Source organism: Globicephala melas, chromosome 6 (assembly GCF_963455315.2).
Source record: "Globicephala melas chromosome 6, mGloMel1.2, whole genome shotgun sequence".
Classification (NCBI taxonomy): domain Eukaryota; kingdom Metazoa; phylum Chordata; class Mammalia; order Artiodactyla; family Delphinidae; genus Globicephala; species Globicephala melas.
The window spans coordinates 56,173,617-56,201,349 of NC_083319.1; the positions used below are offsets into that span (position 1 = coordinate 56,173,617).

Genomic DNA, 27,733 nt, shown 5'->3' on the forward strand with positions numbered 1-27,733 from the left:
ACCTCCGCCCCCTGGGCTGCCTTAATTCAAACACTAACCAAACTCACTTTCAGTTTTCTCCTTTCTTTCTTCAGAGTTCAGCTCTGTAACAGAAAGTCTTTGGATTACGTTTTACATTTTTCTCATTATGCAGGTTATCACAATCTATGTTTATGGTAGGTTACCAGCTAGATAAATTTTCCATATTCCTGCCACTTGAAGATTTGGTTAACTGTCATTAACATTTTATTGTATATCTCTACAACTAGATTTTAATGTGTGTATAATACTTGGAAAATAGATATGCATATTATGTACATATGTATATATATATGTTTACTTGGGATTAATAGGAATACTGTTTATAACCATTCTGTAAGCTTTGATTTGAGTTTGTATGTTTCTTCTTGGTTTGGTTTTAAATTTCGCTCTTAAATGTGTAAAGTATACTAATAAGATACGAGGTTTCTTATGCATGTTACCATTTATTTATTTGGTTATTTGTTTTGTTTTAGTTTCGTCATTTGATATGGCTTTATTGGGCATTTTTTTTTCTATTTTAATAAGAATTTTTTTTATTGCAGTAGAATTGCTTTACAATGTTGTGTTAGTTTCTCCTGTACAGTGAAATGAATCAGCTATATGTATACATACATCCCCCCCACCTTGGTCCTCTCTCTCACCCCCCCATCCCACCCATCTTGGTTGTCACAGAGCACTGAGCTGAGCTCCCTGTGCTATACAGCAGGTTCCCACTAGCTATCTGTTTTACACATGGTAGTGTATTTATGTCAAACCTAATCTCCCAATTTGTCCCACCCTCCCTACCCCCTGCTGTGTGCACATGTCCGTTCTCTACGTCTCTGTCTCTATTCCTGCCCTGCAAATAGGTTCATCTGTACCATTTTTCTAGATTCCACATATATGCATTAATATACGATATTTGTTTTTCTCTCTCTGGTTTACTTCACTCTGTATGACAGACTCTAGGTCCATCCACATCTCTACAAATGATCCAATTTCGTTCCCTTTTATGGCTGAGTAATATGCCATTGTATGTATCTACCACATCTTCTTTATCCATTCATCTGTCATTAGACATTTAGGTTGTTTCCATATCCTGGCTATTGTAAATAGTACTGCAGTGAACATTGGGGTGCATGTGTCCTTTTGAATTATGATTTTCTCAGGGTATATGCCCAATAGTGGGATTGCTGGGTCATATAGTAGTTCTGTTTTCAATTTTTTAAGGAACCTCCATAGTGTTCTCCATAGTGGCTGTATCAGTTTACATCCCACCAACAGTGCGAAAGGGTTCCCTTTTCTCCACACCCTCTCCAGCATTTGTTTGTAGATATTTTGATGTTGGCCATTCTGACAGGTGTGAGGTGATACCTCATTGTGGTTTTGATTTGCATTTCTCTAATGATTAGTGATGTTGAGCATCCTTTCATGTGTTTGTTGGCCATCTGTATATCTTCTTCGGAGAAATGTCTATTTAGAGCTTCTGCCCTTTTTTGGATTGGGTTGTTTGTTTTTTTGATATTGATCTGCATGAGCTGCTTATATATTTTGAAGATTAATCCTTTGTCAGTTGCTTGGTTTGCAAATATTTTCTCCCATTCTGAGGGTTGTCTTTTCATCTGGTTTATGGTTTCCTTTGGTGTGCAAAAGCTTTGAAGTTTCATTAGGTCTCATTTATTTATTTTTGTTTTTATTTTCATTACCCTAGGAGGTGGGTCAAAAAAGATCTTGTTGTGGTTTATGTCAAAGAGTATTTTTCCTGTGTTTTCCTCTAAGAGTTTTATAGTGTCTGGTCTTACATTTAGGTCTTTAATCCATTTTGAGTTTATTTTTGTGTATGGTGTTAAGGTAGTGTTCTAATTCCATTCTTTTGCATGTAGCTGTCCAGTTTTCCTGGCACCACTTATTGAAGAGGCTGTCTTTTCTCCATTGTATGTTCTTGCCACCTTTGTCATAAATTAGGTGACAGTATGTGCATGGGTTTATCTCTGGGCTTTCTATCCTGTACCATTGATCTATATTTCTGTTTTTGTGCCAGTACCATACTGTCTTGATTACTCTAGCTTTGTAATATAGTTTGAAGTCAGAGAACCTGATTCCTCCAGATCTGTTTTTCTTTCTCAAGATTGCTTTGGCTATTCGGGGTCTTTTGTGTTTCCATACTATTTTTTATATACATAAATAATACAGTTATTCATATATCTGAATTATGGTGGGAAATGCTAATGTGAGGATTCAAACACAGGCAGAGGAAAAAAGTTTTACTTACTCTATTAACAAAGGCTGTCTTCTGTAGGCTAAAATCTGTATACAAGCCCTTTGTGGCAAAGGTACTTATAACAAAAATTTATTAATACTGCAGATGTAAAGAATTTTAATTTTAAAGAGGTGAAAGCTATAGATCTTTTGAATTGCTGATGGGAAATGCTGCTATGTTTCATTTAACTCTGCAGTAAAGAAACTTGGATTTTACTACACAATGAAATTTTCTCCTTTAATAATTACATATGAAGAACTATTATTAGTTAAAAGAAGATATAAGCGCCTATGGTACTGAGGCTGGAGTTTACCTACTTAATCCTAATGTAAGGTTAAGCTTTGATTTATTTTAACTTGGATCTCTTTGATATTGCTGATGGAACATGGAGATCATGGTAAAATATTATTTTACATTTTAAAACACCCTCATACTTTGCAGAGTAGTTTGACATTCAGTGTTGAATCATTCAAGGGAAATATTATTCCCATCTTACAGAAACTGATTTGCCCAAATCCAAAGCCTTTTTAAGACTACACAGTTATAGTTATTTAAGCTAATAGTGGCCAGAAACGGTTTTTGGTTCATATAAATCACTTGGGTACTGACTTTGTTCTGTTTAGATCGGGTCAAGGCTAATGACCATACTGATTTTAAATAGCCCTAAACGAACAGAATTCATCTCATTATTTGAAGCAGGCATGCCTTTCTGCTTGTTTCAACTTGAAGGTATAGGCTGTAAAAAATACTAAGTATTTATGAAGCAATCATTTATTTTTAACTCTTCTCACAATTTCTTAACAGACATTTGGAACAAAACAGGAGCTGTTAAATTGGTCAGATGGTCTCCTGACAATAGTGTTGTAATAGTGACCTGGGAATATGGAGGCCTTTCTTTATGGAGTGTATTTGGAGCTCAGCTGATTTGTACACTTGGAGGAGATTTTGCGTGAGTCAATAAAGAAATTTTAGATGAAATAACTCCATTTTCTCCAAGACAATACACATACACAGAAACTTTGTTATACAGCTACCATTTTGCCTTGACTCTGAACCCAAAACAATTTGTAAGGTTCAGAATTAATGTATTCAGAATGTATTGTTTCCTCATACATCCATCCTCTTTCCATCCTCTTAAAACTGACCATTCAGTGAAAGTGCATTTATTTATTGAACCCCTATTGTGTATATGATAACATGTTAGATTCAAAGCTAAATCAGACATGAATCTGCCTTCAAGTAGCTTTTTTTTTTTTTTTTTTTTTTTGCGGCACGCGGGGCTCTCACCGCTGTGGCCTCTCCCGTTGCGGAGCACAGGCTCCGGACGCGCAGGCTCAGCGGCCATGGCTCACGGGCCCAGCCGCTCCGCGGCATGCGGGATCTTCCCGGACCAGGGCACGAACCCATGTCCCCTGCATCGGCAGGCGGACCCCCAACCACTGTGCCACCAGGGAAGCCCCTCAAGTAGCTTATTATCTAATAAGAGTGGTAAGCTATATACATAAATAACTAGTAGGAAATGAAAAATTACATTATCTCATTGGGTTAATGTAGATTAACTCAGTGGGTTGATAGAACTGGGTTAATATCTCTGTCCACTTCATATACTACCCTGAACTTCAGTCCTGATATAATGAACACACCTTCCCAAACTGCATGACCCTGTTAAGAAGTTATTTAGTAACCGGAAGACTGTATCTCAGTGATATACCTAGGTGTATTAACCAGGAGTCTCATATTTCATACAGTATTGTGTATTTCTCATTCTAAGGAACAAAATCAGTTTTTTAAAATTAAAGCTAAATATTACATGCAATTAGAAGACTCTTCTTAATTAAGTTTCTGTTGTGTTTCAGTTATAGGTCTGATGGTACCAAAAAAGATCCCCTTAAGATCAACTCTATGGTAAGTTCTTTCTATAAAATATTGATACAGTGTGAAAAACTTGGTTTTTTCTTCTTCTCTCATGTTGATCTGATAAAATTACAAAGCTATTCTAGTCTCAGCAGACTCTTATACAGTTCTTGCTTTGATAAAAGTATTATCTTTAAAAATCAGGAGGCTGCCCAGTTTTCAGTATTTGATTTTGGTTTTGTTTAGATGTGTCCAGCAAGCCCTGTCATCTCTGTGAACATAGTAACTGTTGAAATCAGGCCTTTGTTTTTCCAGAGCATACCTACATTTCTTATGGGACTCAATAGCACCCACTTCCCATGGCCTCCTTTCTTTTAACATAATGTGAAATGCTCATTGGGTCTTCTTCCTGGAAGACATGTGCTTGTACGTTATTTGAGCATATTTAAAATTTTTTCCATAGATGTATGTCAAAAGAATTGTAGTCCCTGTTGTAACAGTATTTTTACTATCAATTTTCAAGAGTTTCTGTAGAAAGCAGTGAGGTGTAACCCCTGTCTCTACATACAAACATTTTCTTTCTATAGCCCTCTGTGTACCATCTTTGAGGAATTAGTGGCTGTGAGGCTTATCACTACCTTTCTCTGCTGCTCCACAGAGGAAGGCATTTTCTGATCATGGGTTTCTCGAAGAATTAAGACCACCATGGTTGCCTTCAGTAGGGGTTCCCAACCTTTCACCACCAAGGATCCCATTTGATGGCTCTCCTCACCTCCATATTTTAAAATAAGTTTTCAAACACCATTTCTCTGACTGCCAATCAGTGCTTATGAATGCCATGCAGCAACCAGTGTTACCTGCCTCACTAAGTTAATATTTTAATCACAGCTAAGAATCTAAGCATTTTAGTTAACTTATGCAACCAAAACTTTTCATGGGAAAGCAAAAGTTCTATTCAACTTCTGAAATTTTGGAACAATTCATGGACCTCTTCTCCCCGCATTAGTATTTTCTTGGCCTTGCAGATTGGGAATTACTAATGTTAAAAAAAAATTTTTTTTTTTAACTCTCATGGAATCTCGTTAATAGAATATTAAAATGAACTGGGCCTGGAGAATTTATTTGAACCCTCTCATTTTACAGAGGAAGAAACTTATACCCCAAGAAACCAAACAGCTTGGCCAAGGTTGTACAACAAAATGGTAGCCAAGCTGGAGTGCAAAACCCTAGTCTCATAGCCTCCAATCCAGTGTTCTTTGTTCTGTACAAAAGTGCATCTGTTTGGGTGCTTCTTTGTAAAGCTTCAGCTATGTAACATGGGTCTTCTCTCTGTAAGGAATTTCTTTGTATTTGAGAGGCAGTTAAATTAATGGTGAAGTTACAGAGAGCAGTAGGCATTTCTTAGGTTTTGGAGCTAAGATTGGTGTGTAGTGTTTTCACTCTTCTAAGTGGAGAGCAGTGATGGTTTCTGCTGGAGATCTAAGATGTAGTAGATGTAGGTATAATTCTTGTCTGTGTTGTTTGTCATGGTTTCTCCAGCCTTCAGAAGTCATTAATAATGCTGTTGTTGGTTATTTCAGAATTTGAATATTTCAAACCGGGAAAAAATAACAAACTTTTTATTGCTTTGATTTTCTTTCCCTGACTCCCTTCTTCTTTCCCCCTCCTCTCTCCAAGAGCTGGGGTGCCGAAGGCTATCACCTATGGGTAATCAGTGGATTTGGTTCTCAAAATACTGAAAATGAGTCTGACTCCAAGAGCATAGTTAAACAGCCTAGCATTCTACTGTTTCAGTTTCTCAAGAGTGCACTCACCGTAAACCCTTGTATGGTAAGTTTATTTAATTAAAACTCCATTAGTTTTTTTTAGTGGCTTTCATATTTGAATATGACTCTTCCTTATGACAGTTTTATTTCTGAGCAGGTTTTGCTTTTTTTTGGCCTTGTGGCATGCAGGATCTTAGTTCCCCAACTAGGAATTGAACCTGCGCCCCCTGCAGTGGGAGCGTGGAGTCTTAACCACTGGACCGCCGGGGGAGTCCCATGCTTTTTTTTTTCTTTTTTTAATAGGATCACAAGCAATTTGAGGAAAAGCAGTGTTTACAGATTCATTTGAGTAACCTGAATAAAATTTAGTCTTTGTCTGAATAGCATTTCTCAAAGTATGTTCCACCAGGCACTACTTGTGAGAAATATCAAGAGCAATTACGTAGGACAAGAAGAATTTCTGTTGTCTCTTAAGTGTGAAATAAAGGAGTTAAACAAAGCTGTAGAGATTTCTTTAACATAGGACTCGAGTCTTTAATATGCTGATGTGCATCATGAAAGTCCAGGAGTTGGTATATAAAAAGCATTGTTTCCCAAGCTTATTTAACTATGAATTTTTAAGGAATGCCTAGAAGAAAATAAGCTTAGAATCCTGCTTTGGGAAACACTGCCCCAAATTATAACATAAACTCATGTTTTATCAGTCTGAAATAAGATATTAATATGATATATTGTTGATATATAGTAACAGTGATATGTTATATGATAGGGGTGCATATCTTAGTATCTACCACCAATGGGTTTTTAAATATTTGGTGCAACCAATTTCTAATTAAAATTTATAACACATTGAGGAAGAATGAAAATACCCTGGATCTCAGACCTCATTACTATAGCTGAATAATAAGAAAAACAAGAGTAGAGGATTTCTCCTCTGCTTGCACATCCCAAATAAATAATTTAAAAGCACTCCGAGTTTTATATCAAGACAACATTTGGACTACAATGGGAAGGTGAGTGGCTGGAGTGCTGATCTAATTTAAAGAGTGAGTGAATAATCTGCCCACATTCGAAAACACTCGCCTTTAATTAAAAACCAGGGCATAATCACAGAGAGTTGAAACTATATTTTTGTCTAAACATCCTCAGAACCTGGTACACTCCTTGGTACTAACCAGGCTGTCACCAAGCAATTATTGAATTGTTCTGAACCAGGACCACAGATGTAGGCTACTCTTCCTCCTCCCCATGATTTAAAAGATCCTCCTGTATCCAGTTATCCCTGTTCGTAATCCACTCCCTCTTCTTACCACGTGGGCACACGGATGAGCGTATACACACAAACAGTTTGACCAGACATGTTTTCTTACTACCATTCATGAGGTATCTTATATGAAACTAGTTTGTAAACTGTAGACATTGAATAGTCTTATTCAGTTTTCAGGTGGAAAATCTCTCATAGCACTGCCCTGGGCATGTTTTGGAATCTGTATGATAAAACAGACTTTAACAAAGATTTTATTTACACTGGGAAGTAATCATTAAAATGTTGTCTGTTAAATATAACAGTGTGTGAGATTACTAGGTAGTCTTGTCCTCTGTGAGGAAAATCAGCATTGAGATGTGTGGTACATTTCCAACAAGTAAATTAATGTATTACTTACTTTCCCCTACCTTATACTAACTTGTTTTTATTTGCTTCCCTCCCCTCTGCTTCCTTTTTCCCTCATCTAGAGTAACCAAGAGCAAGTGTTGCTTCAGGGGGAAGATCGATTGTACTTGAACTGTGGAGAGGCCTCACAAACCCAGAATCCCAGGAGTACTTCGGCACACTCTGATCATAAGCCCAGTCAGGAAAAGAGCCCGTTTGCAGATGGCAGTTTAGAGTCTCAGAGTTTAAGCACTTTACTTGGTCATCGGCATTGGCATGTAGTGCAGGTAAGTCTTCAGATGCTGTTGACTGTGGACTTAGCCCTTGGTAAGATAGCACCCTGAAGCACATATTTAAGTATTTCATTTGTTGCTTTAGAAAACTGAGAAAGTTTGTAAACTTTTTGACTGTCATGTCTCTCTTCTGCTGTTCTGTGCTCTTGTCCTCTTGTCTTCTCCTTTCTTTCCACCTGATGTAGATTGTATGCCCACCTGCTTTAAGTCCATTAGTAAGTGAATAGTTAAAAAAAACTAGAAGTTTATGCTTTGTCCTCTTATTGTGCAAGACTGTTTATTTTACTTCCAGCCTATTTTTGGTATAAATTTAGCTCTGGATTTGCATAGGCTAAAGTGTAGTAATTTAATGAAAAGTGACAATATTGATTAGTACCTTGTGCAGCTGACCTTGTAGTCCTAATGGGGACACATTGAGGTTAATTGCCTGACTTTGGACCCAAATTGCAGACTTCTGATTAGTCTAGAACCTTAGTGTTAATAATTTTATTATTACTCAATCTTGTACCAGATTATTATTAAATTAGCAGTTTCTTTTAGTAATTCTGATACATTGACATTTAATATAGAAATTAATTCTGAGTTTCGATACCAAATAAAATTAATTTGGGTAAATCAGTAAATTGAAGTTTCTTGAAAGAAACTTTCACACACATTTCAAAGTCCTGAGTGTTTTCTTCCCACTTTTCATGCCAGAGTGTCTTAGGTACATCAGAGCCTACTCTTGGATTAGTTTCTTTTAGTCATTTTCTATTTCCACAATTCTTTGTCTTACTTCTACATTCTGTACTTTTACCTTACTAGCTTACTTCAGCTCCCATGTTATTTTCGGTTGACTTTGAGAGGAGATAATGAGAGACATAAGAATGGTCATTGTGTGAAAAATTGAAGGAGGAATATCTCCTACATTGACATGTGGTATACACTAAAAGAAAATGTATTTAACTTACATTAAGAAATTCATAAAATCAAAACAATGTGCATACCATTTTATAATTAGTAACAGTTATTAAATAAAACTGCATCAGCTACTTCCTTGACTAAAATTTTCCACTGCTCCCTTCTCTCCTATAGCCATTTCTCTGCTATTTTCATTTCCCCATACTTTGAACTATTCATTCTACACTGACCTAGCATCAATGCCAGTTCTGCCTAGCCAGGTCTGTGTTGCCAGAGAGCCAAGTAGAGCAGAGGATCAAAGAAGGTAGGTCTGGAACTCAAAAATCCATCAGGCAATAACAAAAATTGAATTTCCTTCCAGCTCAAAAATTCAGTGATTCTGTGATTCATAGCCATCTATAAAGTATCCCATATTAGAAGCATATAACACTGATTTTACAACTTCAGGCAAAGTAGATACTAGCAAGATTCTTCTGTCATCCTGTTCTTTAGGTATCTAAAATATTTAGAAAGATAAACTTGTTTAAGTCTAGCTTTACGTAATTTTTTCAGTTTCCTTAAAACTAATAAAAATAATGCTAGAGTTGTACTCCCCCCAAATTAAGTTATAATGGACTCATAGAATTTTTAGAGCTGGAAGGACCTTAGCAATCATGTAGTCCAACTAGGTTTTATACATGAGGAAATTGAGGCTCAGGGAAGTTAGGTGACTTGCCCAAGGTCACACAGCAGAATAGTGGCAGACTCTATCCTTACCATGATATAAATTAAAGTAATAATCAAACCTGTTTTAAAACCTAGGTACTAAATGTTGAAGCATATAATATACTGCTGACCTTGATCTAAAACTGAGAATGTGCCTATTTGACATTCTTTTTACTTGGAGTTGCCCTATGCTTTGTTTGCTGGCACTCCAGCCACAAGAGTCAGTGCAGCATTGTGGTGGTGTTCGTTTGGTAGTGTGGTTTACAGTGTCCATATAATGTTAATGCTTTTAACTTCCAGACATTTTAGCCATTAGTAAGTATTCCCTGAAGAAATGTGGGTGCCTGTTTAATTCCCCCTTCAACATATGCTCTTGTCTAGGATAAGTGCCCGCATCCTCCATCACAATGGCTTTGTTTGTGTGGTTTATACTTTGTATGCTTCTTGTACAGCTTAGAGTTCATCACATGAGCTCCAACTAATTCTGCTCTGTCTGTTCCTCATCTAGACTACTGGATTTTTTTTGTTTGTTTAAGCCTTCTACCTTACACTCGTTAGTTTCCTGGTCAGAAGATTCTGTGTTAACCATGTTTTCTCCTTTAACAAAAATAACACAAATACATACTTGTCGGAAGCAGGGTAATGTATCAGGCACTATGTTAGAGAGGTCAACAAAGAGGATTGTAAAGGCTATTTCATTTATAAATGATTTGCTCTCATTCCTACAACGTGTATCAAATGTTCTGGGTATTTGGCACAGATCATATCTCCTAGGGTGATGGCCCTCACAGTCTCACCAGTTACAGAAGAAAGTAGGCTAGGTAGGAGACATGGTTTTAGCAGAATGACTTCAAGGGAAAAAAGGTAGATTTAGGTTCTCCAAGAGACTGAAAAATCCTAAGATGTTCAGAGTAGAGATTCTGTACCTTAGCACTGAGTTTCCCAGTGGTATGACATGACTTTTGTGCCCTGACTATGCATTCCTAACCTGAGTTTCTTCATTATTCATTAGCCACCTCTTTTCTTACTTCTGCCATTTCCTGTTCTCAGTATTAGGAGTGGAACTCAAAGTTCAGGTAACATATACATCTCCTGGGGCAAAACCAAGTTTTTGTTCTTATTTCATAGCATCTTCAAGACACAAAACCATATGAGAAATAAAGCTTCATTTTAAGTTTTGAAAGTAAACCATTTGTGGCATCTCATATACTTTTGGAGGGTAAAAGAATTTGTTTTCTCCTAGAGATAGTCATCAGAATGTGATCGTATGATAAGTTAACCTTGGTTCCCATGATTAGAAACTCTTCATGTTGGAGTCCACTTTGGCAGTGAGATCTCACTTCCCACTTTACCTGCCCACACATCTCACAAATACTTATGAAACACTAAGGTTTGGGGAAAGTTGGGGGCGGGGTGTTTAGTGTCATGGATGGCTAGCTCAGTTGTGCTCCAGGAACATCCTTCTTCAAGTGACTATTTTTATTTTCTTCATCCAAAAAAAGAATTTCACTTACAGTGTCCTACAAAACTACTTTCAAATTTTACTTCGCCACCTGATCATTACCTCAGATTATCATTATTCTGAACTAATTCCACCCATCATAGTAAATTTTACTGGTTGGCCTGAATAGTACAGCATATCTGTTAAGATACAAGTTAAGCATTCTTCAAGCGTATCTATCCTGACACAGTTATTTTTAATTCTGTAAGGTAGGCTTCCACAAACCAGCACTGGGGTTAAGAACTTCCTAATGTACTAAAAGCTGTTAATTTACTTAGATTTTAGGTTGACTTACTGGATAATAAGTGAAGTCTAACAAAAATAGTTTTATAAATAAATTTTATCAAGGTTAATACAGATGTTTTCACTTGATTTTTGCTTTGTCTTCACATTACACAAAGAATCTTATTGGATTTGATTGCATTTACTTGGCTTTTTAATTTGACTTTCTCTTTTTAAATACGTAATCATTTTTCTTTGAGTAAACGGAAACTAAATTAAATTGAAGGTTCTCTTATTCCAGGAACAGAAGATTTTTCCTTTATTCTGTTGTTCTGTTAATTTTCACATTGCATTCACCATGTGCTCATGAAAACTATTTACTCAGCAGGCTAATAGATCACAGTCTCAGTAAAGCTAGACTTAAGCTACATTGATACCTCACAGAGGATTTTTTAAGTTTAAAATTCTCAGAGTGACACAAAGACACTGTGTACAAAGATGTAAGACAGACGACATGGAAAGATATATTTATTGCTTATGTTGCAGATAAAGAGTTAATATCTGTAATATATTAAAAGTACTTGTAGGTGAATAAGTTGAACGCCCCAGTAAAAAGCAGTAGCTTATACACACTTTTATATATATATGGCTGTTTGTTTAGAGATAGCAATGATATAACAGAAGAATTTCACTTTGTATTTTGTGTACTTTTATACTGTTTAAATTTTATAAGCATGCATTGCTTTTTTATTAGAAAATGTAAAAATAATAAAAGAGAGTTCTACTAAAAAAACATAAACAAAATTCTTGCTGAGGCTCTGATTTTATTAGATAAGGGTTTTTTGGGATGGTTCATATCAGCGGACCCAAACTGTTCCATCTACACAATTCTTGGCTGCCTTAGTAGATGCTTCTCTAAATATCTTTTGTCATTCTGTATTTATTGAGTGTTCAATATTTAATTTAAATCAAATAAAAACAGTGTAGAGAAAAAAGAGGAAAGCCTGATGTCTAGAAACATGTAATGAAATGGTTAAGACAGGAGTTGTGAAATATTGGCTGCTAGTGTAATACTCATTATTTGGGAGCACTTTTTAAAAAACAATTTATTTTATTTTTGGCTGTGTTGGGTCTTCGTTGCTGCTTGCGGGCTTTCTCTAGTTGCAGTGAGTGGGGGCTACTCTTTGTTGCGGTACGCAGGCTTCTCATTGCGGTGACTTCTCTTGTTGTGGAGCACGGGCTCTAGGCGCGCGGTCTTCAGTAATTGCAGCACGTGGGCTCAGTAGTTGTGGCTCGCAGGCTCTAGAGCACAGGTTCAGTAGTTGTGGCGCACAGGCTTAGTTGTTCCGCGGCATGTGGGATCTTCCCAGACCAGGGCTCAAACCTGTGTCCCCTGCATTGGCAGGCAGATTCTTAACCACTGCGCCACCAGGGAAGCCCTATTTGGGAGCACGTTAAACATTACAAGAAAATTAATCTCATGATGTTAATGCTTTTACTTGCTTTACTTTAAAATATATTTCAGAAGTCTTACCAAACTGATGTGTTATTTTCTATAGATTTCCAGCACCTATCTAGAGAGCAATTGGCCTATACGGGTGAGTTATTTGTTACTTTGTTGGTGTTAACTTTCATTGGATAGCATTTGCTGCAAGAGGTATTCTGGGAATTGAGCCTTTCAGTGGGTGCACTGATAAAAGTAAAATTTCAGTACTTGCTTCCTTGTACATTGTTAGTGTAACTCTATAATTTGGTCAAATGTAACATGTATAAATGTTAAGATTTTTGAATTTAGCATTGTACATTTAATTCTCTTAGCAAATGTTTATTAATAGTCTGCTTGCCTGACATAATCCTCAGCTCTTTACGCCTAATTAAAAAACTCAAGGAAGCGCTCTTAATTTTTTTTTTTTAATCAGTTTTCAGCTATTGATAAGCTTGGACAGAATATTGCTGTGGTTGGCAAGTTTGGTTTTGCACATTACTCTTTACTCACCAAAAAATGGAAGCTTTTTGGAAACATTACCCAGGTTAGTCTTTTTGAAATTAAAAACCTATTTCTCAAAGTATGAGAGAACTACAATATGAAATAAGTATAAAGTAAACCACTGTTTACTTATTAAAAAGTAAAATCAAATATTAAAAAGTGACACTGGATTATACTAAGGGTCAGTTCTGATGAAGTACTTGATATTTGATAAAAGATTTTGTATTGAGATAGTTGGTTTGTTTTTAATTCTTGTTAAGATCAGACACTATAATCCTGTAACTTGAGGATTTACTCTTACATTCCAGGTAGAGTTCATCAGATATGATCGGAATAAATCTCCACAAAATTTGAGATCATTTCCTGCTTGTCTGTGTATGACATAAATATTTGGGTAGCATACAAACATATGCAGTTGGATTTTGCAAGAATCAAATAGGAGGAAAAGAAGGAAGTTAACATTTAATAGGTGCCTACCGTGTACCAGGCACTTCCACATATGTTATCTCATTGTTCTTCATAACAACCCAATGAGAGCACTATTGTTACTCACCATTTTATAAAAGAGAAACTAGGATTCAGAGTCAAGCAGCTGATAAATGATAAACCCAGAATTTAAACCAAGGTCTGTTGAATGTGGAATAATGATGCTACATGGTACCCAGTTATTTTGAATGATGTATTTTATGTCTTACAGAAATATTTATTTCTTTCAAAGTAGGATGTGAATCATTATTAATAAAGGCCCTAGAGTAATACTTATTGTTGAGGGGGGCGGGAAGAGAGTAGAGCAGAAATAATTAGAGCTTTCATTGTCTGATTAGGAATATTTTACAAGTCTGTTACTGGCAGGAATAAATGTAAATATGTTTTTTATATTTTCTTTTAAGGAGCAAAATATGATTGTGACAGGTGGCTTAGCCTGGTGGAATGATTTTATTGTCCTTGCATGCTATAACATAAGTGATCATCAAGAGGAGGTATGTTTTTGTTTTCTCAGAAATAACAAGATTTTTCCATTTTAAAGATATTAAGCACAGTTTGGTTTTTATATAAAAATAACCTATTGAAAATGAACAAAACGTTTTACTTTTTAATCAAGAATTTGGCATTTTTAACAAATGGGATTTTCATTTCAGGTTACTTAAAAATTTAAAGGGATAATCAGGATTTCTGTGATAACTTTTTCTAAGGATTTTAGCCATTAGACATTCTCTATAAAGTTCGTAAATAATAAAAAATAGTTAAAAGTTGAGAAGTTTATAAAGATAGCTGTCCTTAGAGATTTATTAACTTACTTATTTCTATATTTATTTTTTGAGAAACTACTGATCTCCCTGTATCAGGTCTAAATGCGCAGGTCTAAAAGGAGTATCTCGTAAGGGTACATCACAGTTTTGATCACTTCATCTTTTAGTTATTTGTAGAATGAGCCTACCCTGTCAAAATATAAACATCCATTTTTTATTAATGCTCAGATTAGTCTTTAACTCCTCTTACTTGAAAAAGTCAGTAGATAATAAAACAGCATGTCTAAGGTATTTAGTCATCCATGGTAGGTATCTTGTTTTTACAGTTTTCTTTATTTTTGTTTTCTATAGCTCAGAGTATACTTGAGAACGTCAAATCTGGACAATGCTTTTGCTCATGTCACCAAAACACAAGCAGAAACATTACTGCTTAGTGTCTTCCGGGACATGGTAATAGTATTTAGAGCAGACTGTTCAATATGCCTTTACAGTATTGAAAGGAAATCTGATGGGTAAGTATATAACGTATGACAGGTCACTTTTTGCTCCTATTTATCATGTTTCCTCTGTAGTTTTTATTTCTCAAAACAGTTATTCTAATTTTATATTTAGTTTCCTTTGTTTTAGGAGTTAAAAAAGCAAGGAATTTTAATTAGTGATATTCATATAGTAGTTATTTTTTAGCTACCAAAATAATTAAAGAGCCTGTACCAAGTTCTTCAGCTAATCTTACTGGACTCATTTGAGAAAAATCTAGTTCGGGATGGGGTAAAGCTTTAAATACTAATTTTTTTTTCACAATCTTGAAAACAAGTGGTTACTAACTATCCTGGTGTTCTAGAAACTTGGGGAAATTTGTAGGAGTTTACAGCTTTAAGGCCTTAGGAAGCATGACCTTAGAAGACTCATTAATATTTTAACTGAGCTAGATGGCTGTAGTCTGGGAAAGGAAAAACTGTCAGACCTGTTGGAGCTGCGTGTTGCCTATATTCTTGGCATCTGGCTGGCTTGCGGCATTTAGACCATTCTTCTTGAGTTTTATTTTGTTCTCAAATGGTTTTTGTTTCTTTTTTTAAACAGCTATGAAGTGCATATTTGCTGAAGTAGCTTATAATTGAGGAGTAATATAAAAATAAAAATTAACAAATCTACTAGCCTCGGAACGCATGTCTTTCTCAACCATTTCTCAACTGACTAAGCTATTTCTATAGCTTCTTCCCAGTTTATTTCTTCCTTTCTACATCTTACTCCCTTTTTTTCCCTCCCTCATTTCCAGATGTGTTCTTGGGTGCCACAACCTTGTTGGTCTGCTGTTTAAAGGATACTTGGGGAGGAGAAAATGATAGGTAGAAGGCATTTGGGCCCATAAACATAAAATCTCATACTATTAGTAGTGGAAAAGGAAAAAACCTCATTAGCATTGTTGTTGAGGTGTATGGGTTTCTTTCTCTTTTTTGCAGTCCAAATACTGCTGGTATTCAAGTTCTTCAGGAAGTCTCCATGTCACGCTACATTCCCCACCCTTTCCTGGTAGTATCTGTCACTCTGACATCAGTGAGTACAGAGAATGGAATCACCTTGAAAATGCCACAGCAGGTACCATTCTATTATCAGAGCTCTTTAGAGTTTTCATTTCAGTTTTTTGTGTTTTAATTTGATTTTAGGAACTATTAATTGTTCAGCAAATACATACTAAATGTCTAGAATTTGCCTTGCATGAAGCTGCTGGGTTACAGTGGCAAACTAAACAAACATGGTTTCTGCTCATACTATAAAGAAATAATTACATACATAATTAATTACAATTGTGATGTGTATACCAAAAAGTAATATGGCTTACTGTGTATAACAAAAACCTGGAGTAGTCTAAGCAATCACAGAAGATTTCTAGATCATTTAAATTGAAACCTGAAGAACAAGTGGCAGTTATCTAAGTAAAGAAGGGGAATTTCAGGCAGAGGGAACGGTATTCAAAGGCCCATAGATAAGAGAGAACATGACACCTTCAGGGAATTGGAAGTAATTTCAGAGTGACTGGAACATAGAGTATGAGAGGATGAGAGTCTTATTGATAATACGGACTTTGGAGTTTGTCTTAAAGTCTAAAGTGTTTTAAGCTGGATGTTATTAGATCTAAGCTTTATAATGTTAGAGAAAACATTACAAAGGAGGAAAATGAAACAGAGTGGGACACCACTGGATGTAGGGAGAGCAGCTGAAAGGCCATTGTAATGATCTAGGTGAATGGTGTCTGTGGCCCAAACTTGGGTAGGGAAAAGAAGATGGAAAGAAGTGGAAGGAATATGACATATAGAGGACTCCATGATTAGTTAATTATGAACAAAGAGAAGGGATAATCCCATAGCTTCTGGTTAAAGTAGCTGTGTAGGTAGCAGTGTCACCAGGACCCAGGTATTATAACTTTCTATTCCAAGCTGCCTTCCATTATACCACTGGTTTCCAAACTTCATGTCAATGTGGAACCCATTTTCAAAGGAAAGTTCTGTGCGGATTTATTTGTCATCCCTGTCTGCCCAGTCTGTCTTTTACTTCCTATTAAGGCACTTCCACTGAGTGCCTGTAAAATACAGGTCCCATTTTTCTCTGCAAACTCTATTTCATGTAACAAGATAGTCCTAGTTGATAAGGGGAAGTTATCTTTTACAGAAGAACTCTAGCTAAAAGATACGGAAGGGATGTAAGAATTTAAGAATCACGATTTTGCAGCCCGTGAAGAAATGAGTGATTCAGGCAGTGATCATTGGATGAAACCAATGAAAGGTTGATGGGAAGTTTACAATGAAGGTATCAAGTTGTCATGCCCAAGCCTTATTAATCAATTTTAGCATCACTAAAAGTGGGAGAACCAGATGTGGCATGCTTCCTGGGGTGAAGCAACCTGAAGTTCACTTGAAGAATTACTAGCAAAAACATTGAGCCTGATCTGAATCAAGCTTCTAGAGTCATCTTCTATTCACAGAAAATACAGAGAAAGAGGTTTAGTTTAATAATATTTTATAGGAAAGCTGCAGGTCAATAATGTGGGGGAAAAAAGAAAAGATTCTTCTAAATAAGACTTTCGAGCTATAACAACAAAATGCATGCGTAAGTTCATTTGTATCTTGATTCAAATAGGCTATATATAGAAAGACACTGTTGAAACAATTTGCAGTATTTAAATGTGAACTAAGGAATAGTTGTAAGTTTTATTACATTTAGATGTGATATTGGCGTTGTGATTATATAAGCAAATATCCATATATTTTAGAGATGCCTATTAAATGTATAGGGGTAAAATGGCATGGTATCTTTTAAAATGCTTTGGCAAAATAAGTAAAAAGAAAAGAGGGATAGGTGGAGCAAACCTTGATAGTTGTGAATCTGGATGATGGGAATAAGGGGGCGCTGTTCGTTGTACATTTTACATACTTTTGATCATGTTTGAAGTTGTCATATTAGAAAAAAAAGGACTCCTTGTATATCCTAGATACTACTATTAGGCAATCAGTGGCATCAGTAATACTGGGTGCCCCATTTTAAGAGGGCCCTTTACAAAGAGGAGATACTTAACTTGGTAAAGAGCACATTAAGAAGTAAGTTGAAATACAATAGGAAATAGACTGATTACATCTTGCACAGAGGGAAGACCAAGATTTAAAGCAAAGCAAGTCTTGATTTAACAACAAAAAACTAGCAGTAAGAACTGTTCAACAGTAAGGTGGCCTTCACTCAGGAGAGAGGTGAGCACCTTGTCTCTGAAGCTTCCAATGAAAATTATCTACCAGGGATTTTTCAGGGTAAGAGATGGTATGTTGGGTTCCTTCAAATATAGGATTTTGAGGATACATGTAGTCCCTGCTTGTATGTTACAGTCAGTTTCTGAAAAGTTCATTAAAGTTGCCTGAGAGGGCTGTCGTGGTCACCGGTTCTTACGTATTGTAATATTATCAGTAGAAAATGTTGACTGCATGTAGAGCTGAAGGAAAAAAAAGAATTTTGCTTTTTTAAAAAATGAAGTAGTATAAAATGTGAATTTATGGTGAATTTAGTGGTGAATTTACCATCTTAAAACTTAAAAGTGGTCATTATGAACATTAATCAGATTTTAGTGAACTTCAGTAAATGCTTTTTAGGTCTTTTGAAGTGTTTGAGGAGTTTGTCCCTGTGCCAGTCCCCAAGCAGTCATATTGTTTGATTCTTGGCATTGCATATTCATTTTCCTCTACTCTCTAGCGCTTATAATTCCCACATAGCTTTTAAATTCCATTTTTCCTTCTCTTACCTCCAAGTTATTTGCTTTTTCTCGTGTGTTAGGACAGATGTTCAATTTTTAGTTTTCATGTCATTATGTGCTAAGTGGGGAAATGAAGATTTCTTTCCAAATAAAATTCTTGAGTTTTGTGACAGTTGCTTGGAGATTTTGTAGGGTTATTTTTTAAATTCCTACTTTGTAAATTAACAGCAGTTCATATCATGCTTACTACCTACCTGGATATGATCTAAAGCAAAAAAGAATAACAAAGCCTGTGAGTATTCTGTACCCTTTTGCCATTTCTTTATACACAATCCCTTGTGTCTTAGAGCAGTGCAAAAGAGCATTTCATGTATCTGAATATTTTTTGCAAGTAGAATACATAGGGTGACGTTGTTTTCTTTACCAAACCCTAAATGATATCGGCAGCTTAAATTCATCCAGCCAGCAAGAGTCAAAGCTGGGACATAATCCATGTCTTCTGAATAATCATCCTTTCCTTCTTAAAACTCTTTCCTTCTCTAGTCTGTGACATCATGCTTGATTTCTCTTCTTGCCTTCAAAAGCTTAGACAGTGGCCCTCTGCTCTTTTGCCTCCCATATACTTTGCCTCAGAAAACTCATCTGTTTCCTTCAGCTTACCAGGTTTGCCTTTATGGTTATGATTCTGGTATTCATCTCCAGTTAAGTCATCTCTCACAACGTTTTTACTTGAAAGTCTTAAGATTCTTTCTAATTTATAATGGGCAATAGAAGGAAACTCTTCAGTTTCCCTTCCCTAAACTATTTTCTCCTCCTAACTTGTATCAGTGACAACTGCAACTTCTCTAGCATCTCGCCAAGATTCAGTTCCCTGAAATCATCTTTGATTCAGCTTTCTTTTCCTACCCTTCATGTCTAGAATATAAGTAAGTTTTTGTTTTGTTTTGTTTTAATCAAAATGCTTTTTCCTCTTTACAAGTGAAAATGACTTGATGTCTGAGATTCATTTTAAAACAGTGCTCCTGAAACTTAAAGCTGGGTGATAGGGTTCAGTGAAAATCATTATACTAGGTTCTCTACTTTGGGGTTTGATTGAAATTTTCCTTAATAAAAAGGCAGACTATTTCCTTCATTCTTGAAGTCACCACCCATGATATCTTCCTCTCCTCAGTAATCCATCCTGAATAACTCAGAATTTTTAATAACTCCCTTATTCAAGGACCATACATGGTGGCTTTTTTCCTGCTATATTTTTACCTGACTTTCCAAGCCCTCTTTGAAGGTCTGTTACCATCAGCATTTTTTCTCATAACATCCCTAATTTAGCCAGATTGTTCTCACTTTCCCAGTAGAACTATTTTATCCTACCTCTGTGTCATTTATATTGCATTCTTCAACTAAAGTACCAACGCTTTTTCTCCCACCCGTGTAGGTTAACCTCACCTTTCAAGTCCCACCTCATCCTTTAAGCCCTGTCTAGCTGTGCCGGCCAGGTCACTGAAGCGATGTCTCATTTTTATGAACTTCTGAAGGTCTTTTAGTTTTTCCAGGATAATTCAGCTCTGCCCTCAATTTTATGTTCACTTGCATTGTTCATTAATTACATTGTGTTAAGCTTGTTCTACCCTAGCCAGACAGCTCGTTGTACTTCCACAGAGCCTAGCAGAATGACTGTACATAGTACACACTCAATATTGTTGTTTGCTTAAACTGTAAACCTTATGCATTGGCGGGGGAAATGCTGAAAACATACCTATTAATTTTTATAAATACAATTTATTTTTCTTTCAGGCTCGTGATGCAGAGAGCATTATGCTAAATCTTGCAGGACAGCTCATCATGATGCAGAGGGACAGATCAGGCCCTCAGATCCGGGAGAAGGACAGTAACACTAACCAAAGGAAACTTGTGAGTAAAGTGCAAGTCATTTAAAACGTTAAGAATGTATGGGAGGAGGATGAAGGAATAAAAGAATTTAAGAGGAGAGTATTATCTTGTGATTTGGAAAGTGAGTAAGTACATAAAATAAGTTTTAAGCCTCTGGGTACAAGACTGTTTGTGAAGAGTGGAAGATGAGATCCTAAAATGATAATAAAATGCTCTGTATGCCGGATGTTACTGCTTAGGCATTATTATTTACAAATTCTAATGGGAAAACAGGATAAATTGGTGAAGTTCCTTGGGGTGGGGGGGGTGTTCTTTTGGGGTTTTTTTAGATTTAAATACACATACTTTGAAAGTCAGGGTACTGTTATTAACTCTGACTCTAAATAAATTCCCCTAATTTTCCCCAAAATTTATACTGTCATTTTGAAAGATTTGGGAAACTAGTATCTAGGAAAACTTAGGAATCTGCAAATTTAATAGGGGAAAAACTGATTTCTGTCTCTCGTTCTCCAGCTGCCATTCTGTCCTCCTGTTGTACTAGCCCAGTCTGTTGAAAATGTCTGGACCACGTGTCGAGCAAATAAACAAAAGCGTCACCTTTTGGAGGCCCTCTGGCTGAGCTGTGGAGGTTCAGGGATGAAAGTCTGGCTCCCTCTCTTCCCTAGGGATCACCGTAAGCCCCATTCCTTCTTGTCCCAGCGGATCATGCTGCCTTTCCACATAAATATCTACCCCCTGGCTGTTCTGTTTGAAGATGCATTAGTCCTTGGTGCTGTCAATGACACTGTACTGTATGATTCCTTGTATACTCGGAACAGTGCTAGGGAACAGCTGGAGGTGCTCTTCCCTTTCTGTGTTGTGGAGAGAACCTCTCAGATCTACCTCCACCACATTCTACGTCAGCTGCTGGTGAGGAACCTTGGGGAACAAGCCTTGCTCTTAGCCCAGTCCTGTGCCGCGTTACCTTACTTTCCTCATGTGCTGGAGCTCATGCTCCATGAAGTGCTGGAAGAAGAAGCTACCTCACGGGAGCCCATTCCCGACCCTCTGCTTCCCACTGTGGCAAAATTTATCACCGAGTTCCCACTCTTCCTGCAGACAGTTGTTCATTGTGCCAGGAAGACTGAATATGCCCTGTGGAATTACCTTTTTGCAGCCGTTGGAAACCCCAAGGACTTGTTTGAGGAATGTTTGATGGCTCAGGATTTGGATACTGCTGCCTCGTACCTTATTATTTTACAGGTAACAATTCTCTTCTTACAAAGGTATAAGAATTGTTGAGCGTAAACCTAGAGGAAAAGGAAGGCAAATGTCCTGTGTTGGCACTGTGATTGTGTTTAAAGAACTATTACAGTCATGTTTTCTGTTCTTTTTTTTTTTTCCGGTATGCGGGCCTGTCACTGCTGTGGCCTCTCCCGCTGCGGAGGACAGGCTCCGAATGCACAGGCTCAGGGGCCATGGCTCAAGGGCCCAGCCGCTCCATGGCATGTGGGATCTTCCCGGACTGGGGCATGAACCCGTGTCCCCTGCGTCAGCAGGCGGACTCCCAACCACTGCACCAAGAGGGAAGCCCAACTTTGGGGTTTTTTTGTTCTTCTTTCTCTAATTGCTTTAGGTGCAAGGTTAGGTTGTTTATTTGAGATGTTTCCTGTTTCTTAAGGTAGGATTGTATTGCTATAAACTTCCCTCTTAGGACTGCTTTTGCTGCATCCCATAGGTTTTGGGTCGTCGTGTCTCCGTTGTCATTTGTTTCTAGGTATTTTTTGATTTCCTCTTTGATTTCTTCAGTGATCACTTCGTTCTTAAGTAGTGTATTATTTAGCCTCCATGTGTTTGTATTTTTTACAGATCTTTTCCTGTAATTGATATCTAGTCTCATGGCGTTGTGGTTGGAAAAGGTACTTGATACAATTTCAATTTTCTTAAATTTACCAAGGCTTGATTTGTGCCCCAAGATATGATCTATCCTGGAGAATGTTCCATGAGCACTTGAGAAAAATGTGTATTCTGTTGTTTTTGGATGGAATGTCCTATAAATATCAATTAAGTCCATCTTGTTTAATGTATCATTTAAAGCTTGTGTTTCCTTATTTATTTTCATTTTGGATGATCTGTCCATTGGTGAAAGTGGGGTGTTAAAGTCCCGTACTATGAATGTGTTACTGTCGATTTCCCCTTTTATGGCTGTTAGTATTTGCCTTATGTATTGAGGTGCTCCTATGTTGGGTGCATAAACATTTACAATTGTTATATCTTCTTCTTGGATCGATCTCTTGGTCATTATGTAGTGTCCTTATTTGTCTCTTGCAATAGTCTTTATTTTCAAGTCTATTTTGTCTGATATGAGAATTGCTACTCCAGCTTTCTTTTGGTTTCCACTTGCATGGAATATCTTTTTCCATCCCCTCACTTTCATTCTGTACATCTCCCTACGTCTGAAGTGGGTCTCTTGTAGACAGCATATATATGGGTCTTGTTTTTGTATGCATTCAGCCAGTCTGTGTCTGTTGGTGGGAGCATTTAATCCATTTACATTTAAGGTAATTATCGATATTTATGTTCCTATTCCCATTTTCTTAATTGTTTTGGGTTTGTTATTGTAGGTCTTTTCCTTCTCTTGTGTTTCTTGCCTAGAGAAGTTCCTTTAGCATTTGTTGTAAAGCTGGTTTGGTGGTGCTGAACTCTCTCAGCTTTTGCTTGTCTGTAAAGGTTTTAATTTCTCCATCAAATCTGAATGAGATCCTTGCTGGGTAGAGTAATCTTGGTTGTAGGTTTTTCTCCTTCATCGCTTTAAATATGTCCTGACAGTCCCTTCTTGCTTGCAGAGTTTCTGCTGAAAGATCAGCTGTTAACCTTATGGGGATTCCCTTGTGTGTTATTTGTTGTTTTTCCCTTGCTGCTTTTAATATGTTTTCTTTGTATTTAATTTTTGACAGTTTGATTAATATGTGTCTTGGCATGTTTCTCCTTGGATTTATCCTGTATGGGACTCTCTGTGCTTCCCGGACTTGATTAACAATTTCCTTTCCCATATTAGGGTAGTTTTCAACTATAATCTCTTCAAATATTTTCTCAGTCCCTTTTTCTCTTCTTCTGGGACCCCTATAATTCGAATGTTGGTTCATTTAATGTTGTCCCAGAGGTCTCTGAGACTGTCCTCATTTCTTTTCATTCTTTTTTCTTTATTCTGCTCTGCAGTAGTTATTTCCACTGTTTTATCTTCCATGTCACTTATCCATTCTTGTGCCTCAGTTATTCTGCTATTGATCCCTTCTAGAGCATTTTTAATTTCATTTATTGTGTTGTTCATCGTTGCTTTTTTCCTCTTTAGTTCTTCGAGGTCGTTGTTGAATGTTTCTTGCATTTTCTCTATTCTCTTTCCAAGATTTTGGATCATCTTTACTATCATTATTCTGAATTCTTTTTCAGGTAGACTGCCTGTTTCCTCTTCATTTGTTAGGTCTGGTGGGTTTTTATCTTGCTTCTTCATCTGCTGTGTGTTCTTCTGTCTTCTCAGTTTGCTTATCTTAGTGTGTTTAGGATCTTTTTGCAGGCTGCAGGTTCGTAGTTCCCATTGTTTTTGGTGTCTGTCCCCAGTGGCTAAAGTTGGTTCAGTGGGTTGTGTAGGTTTCCTGGTGGAGGGGACTAGTGCCTGTGTTCTGGTGGATGAGGCTGGATCTTGTCTTTCTGGTGGGCAGGTCCACATCTGGTGGTGTGTTTTGGGGTGTCTGTGGCCTTATTATGATTTTAGGCAGCCTCTCTGCTAATGGGTGGGGTTGTGTTCCTGTCTTGCTAGTTGTTTGGCATAGGGTGTCCAGCACTGTAGCTTGCTGGTCGTTGAGTGAAGCTGGGTGTTGGGGTTGAGATGGAGATTTTTGGGAGATTTTCGCCGTTTGATATTACATGGAGCTGGGAGGTCTCTTGTGGCCCAGTGTCATGAAGTTGGCTCTCCCACCTCAGAGGCACAGCACTGACTCCTGGCTGCAGCACCAAGAGCCTTTCATCCACACGGCTCAGAATAAAAGGGAGAAAAAGTAGAAAGAAAGAAAGAAAAAAAGAAAGAAAGAGGATAAAATAAAATAAAGTGAGATAAAATAAATGTTATTAAAATAAAAAATAATTATTAAGAAAAATAATTTTTTTAAGTAGAAAACAAAAAAAACGGGCAGACAGAACCCTAGGACAAATGGTGAAAGCCAAGCTATACAGACAAAATCTCACACAGAAGCATACACATACACACTCACAAAAAGAGGAGAAGGGGAAAAAATAATATATCTTGCTCTCAAAGTCCACCTCCTCAATTTGGGATGATTCGTTGTCTATTCAGGTATTCCACCGATGCAGGGTACATCACGTTGACTGTGGAGATTTAATCTGCTGCCCCTGAAGCTGCTGGGAGAGATTTCCCTTTCTCTTCTTTGTTCGCACAGCTCCCGGGGCTCAACTTTGGATTTGGACCCGCCTCTGCGTGTTGGTCACCGGAGGGCGTCTGTTCTTCGCTCAGACAGGACGGGGTTAAAGGAGCAGCTGCTTCGGGGGCTCTGGCTCACTCAGGCCGGGGGAGGGGGGGAGGGAGGGGCACAGAGTGCAGGGCGAACCTGCGGTGGCAAAGGTCGGCGTGACGTTGCACCAGCCTGAGGCGCGCTGTGCGTTCTCCCGGGGGAGTTTTCCCTGTATCCCGGGACCCTGGCAGTGGCGGGCTGCACAGGCTCCCCGGAAGGGGGCGTGGAGAGTGACCTGTGCTCACACACGGGCTTCTTGGTGGCGGCAGCAGCTGCCTTAGTGTCTCATGCCCATCTCTGCGGTCTGGGCTGATAGCCGCGGCTCACGCCCGTCTCTGGAGCTCCTTTAAGCAGCGCTCTTAATCCCCTCTCCTCGCACACCAGGAAACAGAGGGAAGAAAAAATCTTTTTCCTCTTTGGCAGCCCCAGACTTTTTCCCGGACTCCCTCCCGGCTAGCCGTGGCGCACTAGCCCCCTTCAGGCTGTGTTCACGCTGCCAACCCCAGTCCTCTCCCTGGGATCCGACCTCCGAAGCCCGAGCCTCAGCTCACAGCCCCGCCCGTCCTGGCGGGTGAGCAGACAATCCTCTCAGGCTGGTGAGTGCCGGTCGGCACCTATCCTCTGTGCGGGAATCGCTCCACTTTGCCCTCCACACCCCTGTTGCTATGCTCTCCTCCGTGGCTCCAAAGCTTCCCACTTTGCCACCCGCAGTCTCCACCCGCGAAGGGGCTTCCTAGTGTGTGGAAACCTTTCCTCCTTCACAGCTCCCTCCCACTGGTGCAGGTCCTGTCCCTATTCTTTTGCCTCTGTTTTTTCTTTTTTCTTTTGCCCTACCCAGGTACGTGGGGGAGTTTCTTGCCTTTTGGGAGGTCTGAGGTCTTCTGCCAGCGTTCAGTAGGTGTTCTGTAGGAGTTGTTCCACGTGTAGATGTATTTCTGATGTATCTGTGGGGAAGAAGGTGATCTCTGTGTCTTATTCTTCGCCATCTTCCCCCTCTCCTCCTCTGTTCAGTTTTTATCTTTCCTTTTGAAGAACTCAATCTTACCATATGATGGCAGAAAATTTCTTTACTATCATAAAGTAACATTGCAGGGTTGTGTTTTTTTAATCCTGTTTGTCCATAAATAGGCCTAAAACAAATTAATGAGTTTACAGTATTATTTTGAATAATACTGAAGAAGTGTATGTATACATATATGTATATACATATTATATATCATAGTACATATAATGATATGCACATATTACATAAGATTATTGAAATATGTAAGAAACATAATAATAAAGAATTATTTTGAATATCAGTGGGTTTGTCTGAGCTCTCCACAATAATCTCTTTCCTTATAGTGTGGAATTGCTGAGGGGACTCTGATTAGAATGTGGGTTACAACAGAGTACCTTACGTTAGGCTCCCCATAGCACGCAGGGAAGACCCAAACCTGCCGCAGTAATTACACAATTTTTCTCAAAATAATGGGTTCTTTGAGACTCCTGAAAATTTGTTTCATTATACATTTGACAAAAGGGCTTGATAGTTTGCTTTCCTATTAGTCTGATGTGAATTTGATAGGTTACATTTAAAAGTTCTTTAAAATTACTGCAGAGTTGCTTTCATTGATTAAAGAAGCTAACCATAGACCTTGTTTGAAATTCTGCCTGAAGCAGTTTTCCTGTCAGTTTATTTGCTTCATGGCAACTGATTGAAACCAGAGGGGATATTCAGGCAGAAGCTAAGTGGCCCTGAGATTCTGTGATTCCTTGGGTATTCTTAAAAGGCCACACAGTCATAAAAACAAACAATAAATGCAGCTGTGTTTTGTTTTAGGTCACTCCTTAGACTTTCAGTGATCTCCCAAGCAATGGAATTAGAAACTTGATCTGAATTCCTAAGTTGCTGTGGATTGACAGATAATAATTACAGTTGAACTTGCCTGTTAGGCACCTTTCCATGAAGGCCAAGGCAAGCAGCAAGTTTAAATTTGTGAAAAAATTACAGAGAATGCTCTTTGTGTAGCAAGACTACATACTATTGCCTAAAGCAAAGATTTTTTTTAGTCACATTTTCAGAAAACTCTCTGTCGCAGGAAATAGACCTGAGCTTTTTTGGAGTCAGGGAGACAAATTTATATTCTTTTCTGTTGATCTTTAACAGTTATTTAACTCAGTTTTCTCATCTGTAAAATGAGAATGAAATACATATTTTGAGAGTCACTAGGAGAAATGAAAGAATATGTAAGGTTTATGTAAGATATCTGGCAATAATGGGAGTTCAAGAAATCATAAATTATATTACACCAGCAGAGTATTTGCCTCACTTTTCCTTGTATGGTACTTTTTAATGCTTCTTTTAATTTTACTGTTAAACTATTCCCATTGTTGTAGCTGCATTACTTCTCTGGGTTTAGGGAACCGTGGAGATAAAGAATTGCTTATATCTTCCCAAGTCATTTGTAGTATAAAAGGAATTCTTGTCTTCCTTGGTTGTTTTTCTAGAACATGGAAGTACCAGCAGTAAGTAGGCAGCATGCCACCCTTCTGTTCAACACAGCCCTGGAACAAAGCAAGTGGGACCTGTGTCGACACATGATTCGATTTCTTAAAGCCATTGGCTCTGGAGAATCTGAGACACCTCCATCCACACCTACAGCTCAGGTTAGTTGCAGAATTGCACAGCTTCTCTAGGCCATTACACCCACGTGGCATCTTCCTCTAACTGTA

At 37.8% G+C, this 27,733-nt stretch overlaps 1 protein-coding gene across 1 annotated transcript in view; it reads left to right on the forward strand.

The window, feature by feature from the left end:
* RIC1 (RIC1 homolog, RAB6A GEF complex partner 1) overlaps window positions 1-27,733 on the forward strand; it is a 136,372-nt gene that overhangs the window by 98,966 nt on the left and 9,673 nt on the right. The window contains 12 exon segments of the mRNA XM_030877129.2: window positions 3,065-3,209; window positions 4,117-4,165; window positions 5,792-5,944; window positions 7,615-7,818; window positions 12,712-12,750; window positions 13,072-13,182; window positions 14,030-14,119; window positions 14,741-14,901; window positions 15,850-15,985; window positions 20,415-20,531; window positions 21,024-21,752; window positions 27,509-27,667. Of these exon segments, the coding sequence (XP_030732989.2) occupies window positions 3,065-3,209; window positions 4,117-4,165; window positions 5,792-5,944; window positions 7,615-7,818; window positions 12,712-12,750; window positions 13,072-13,182; window positions 14,030-14,119; window positions 14,741-14,901; window positions 15,850-15,985; window positions 20,415-20,531; window positions 21,024-21,752; window positions 27,509-27,667 (2,093 nt within the window).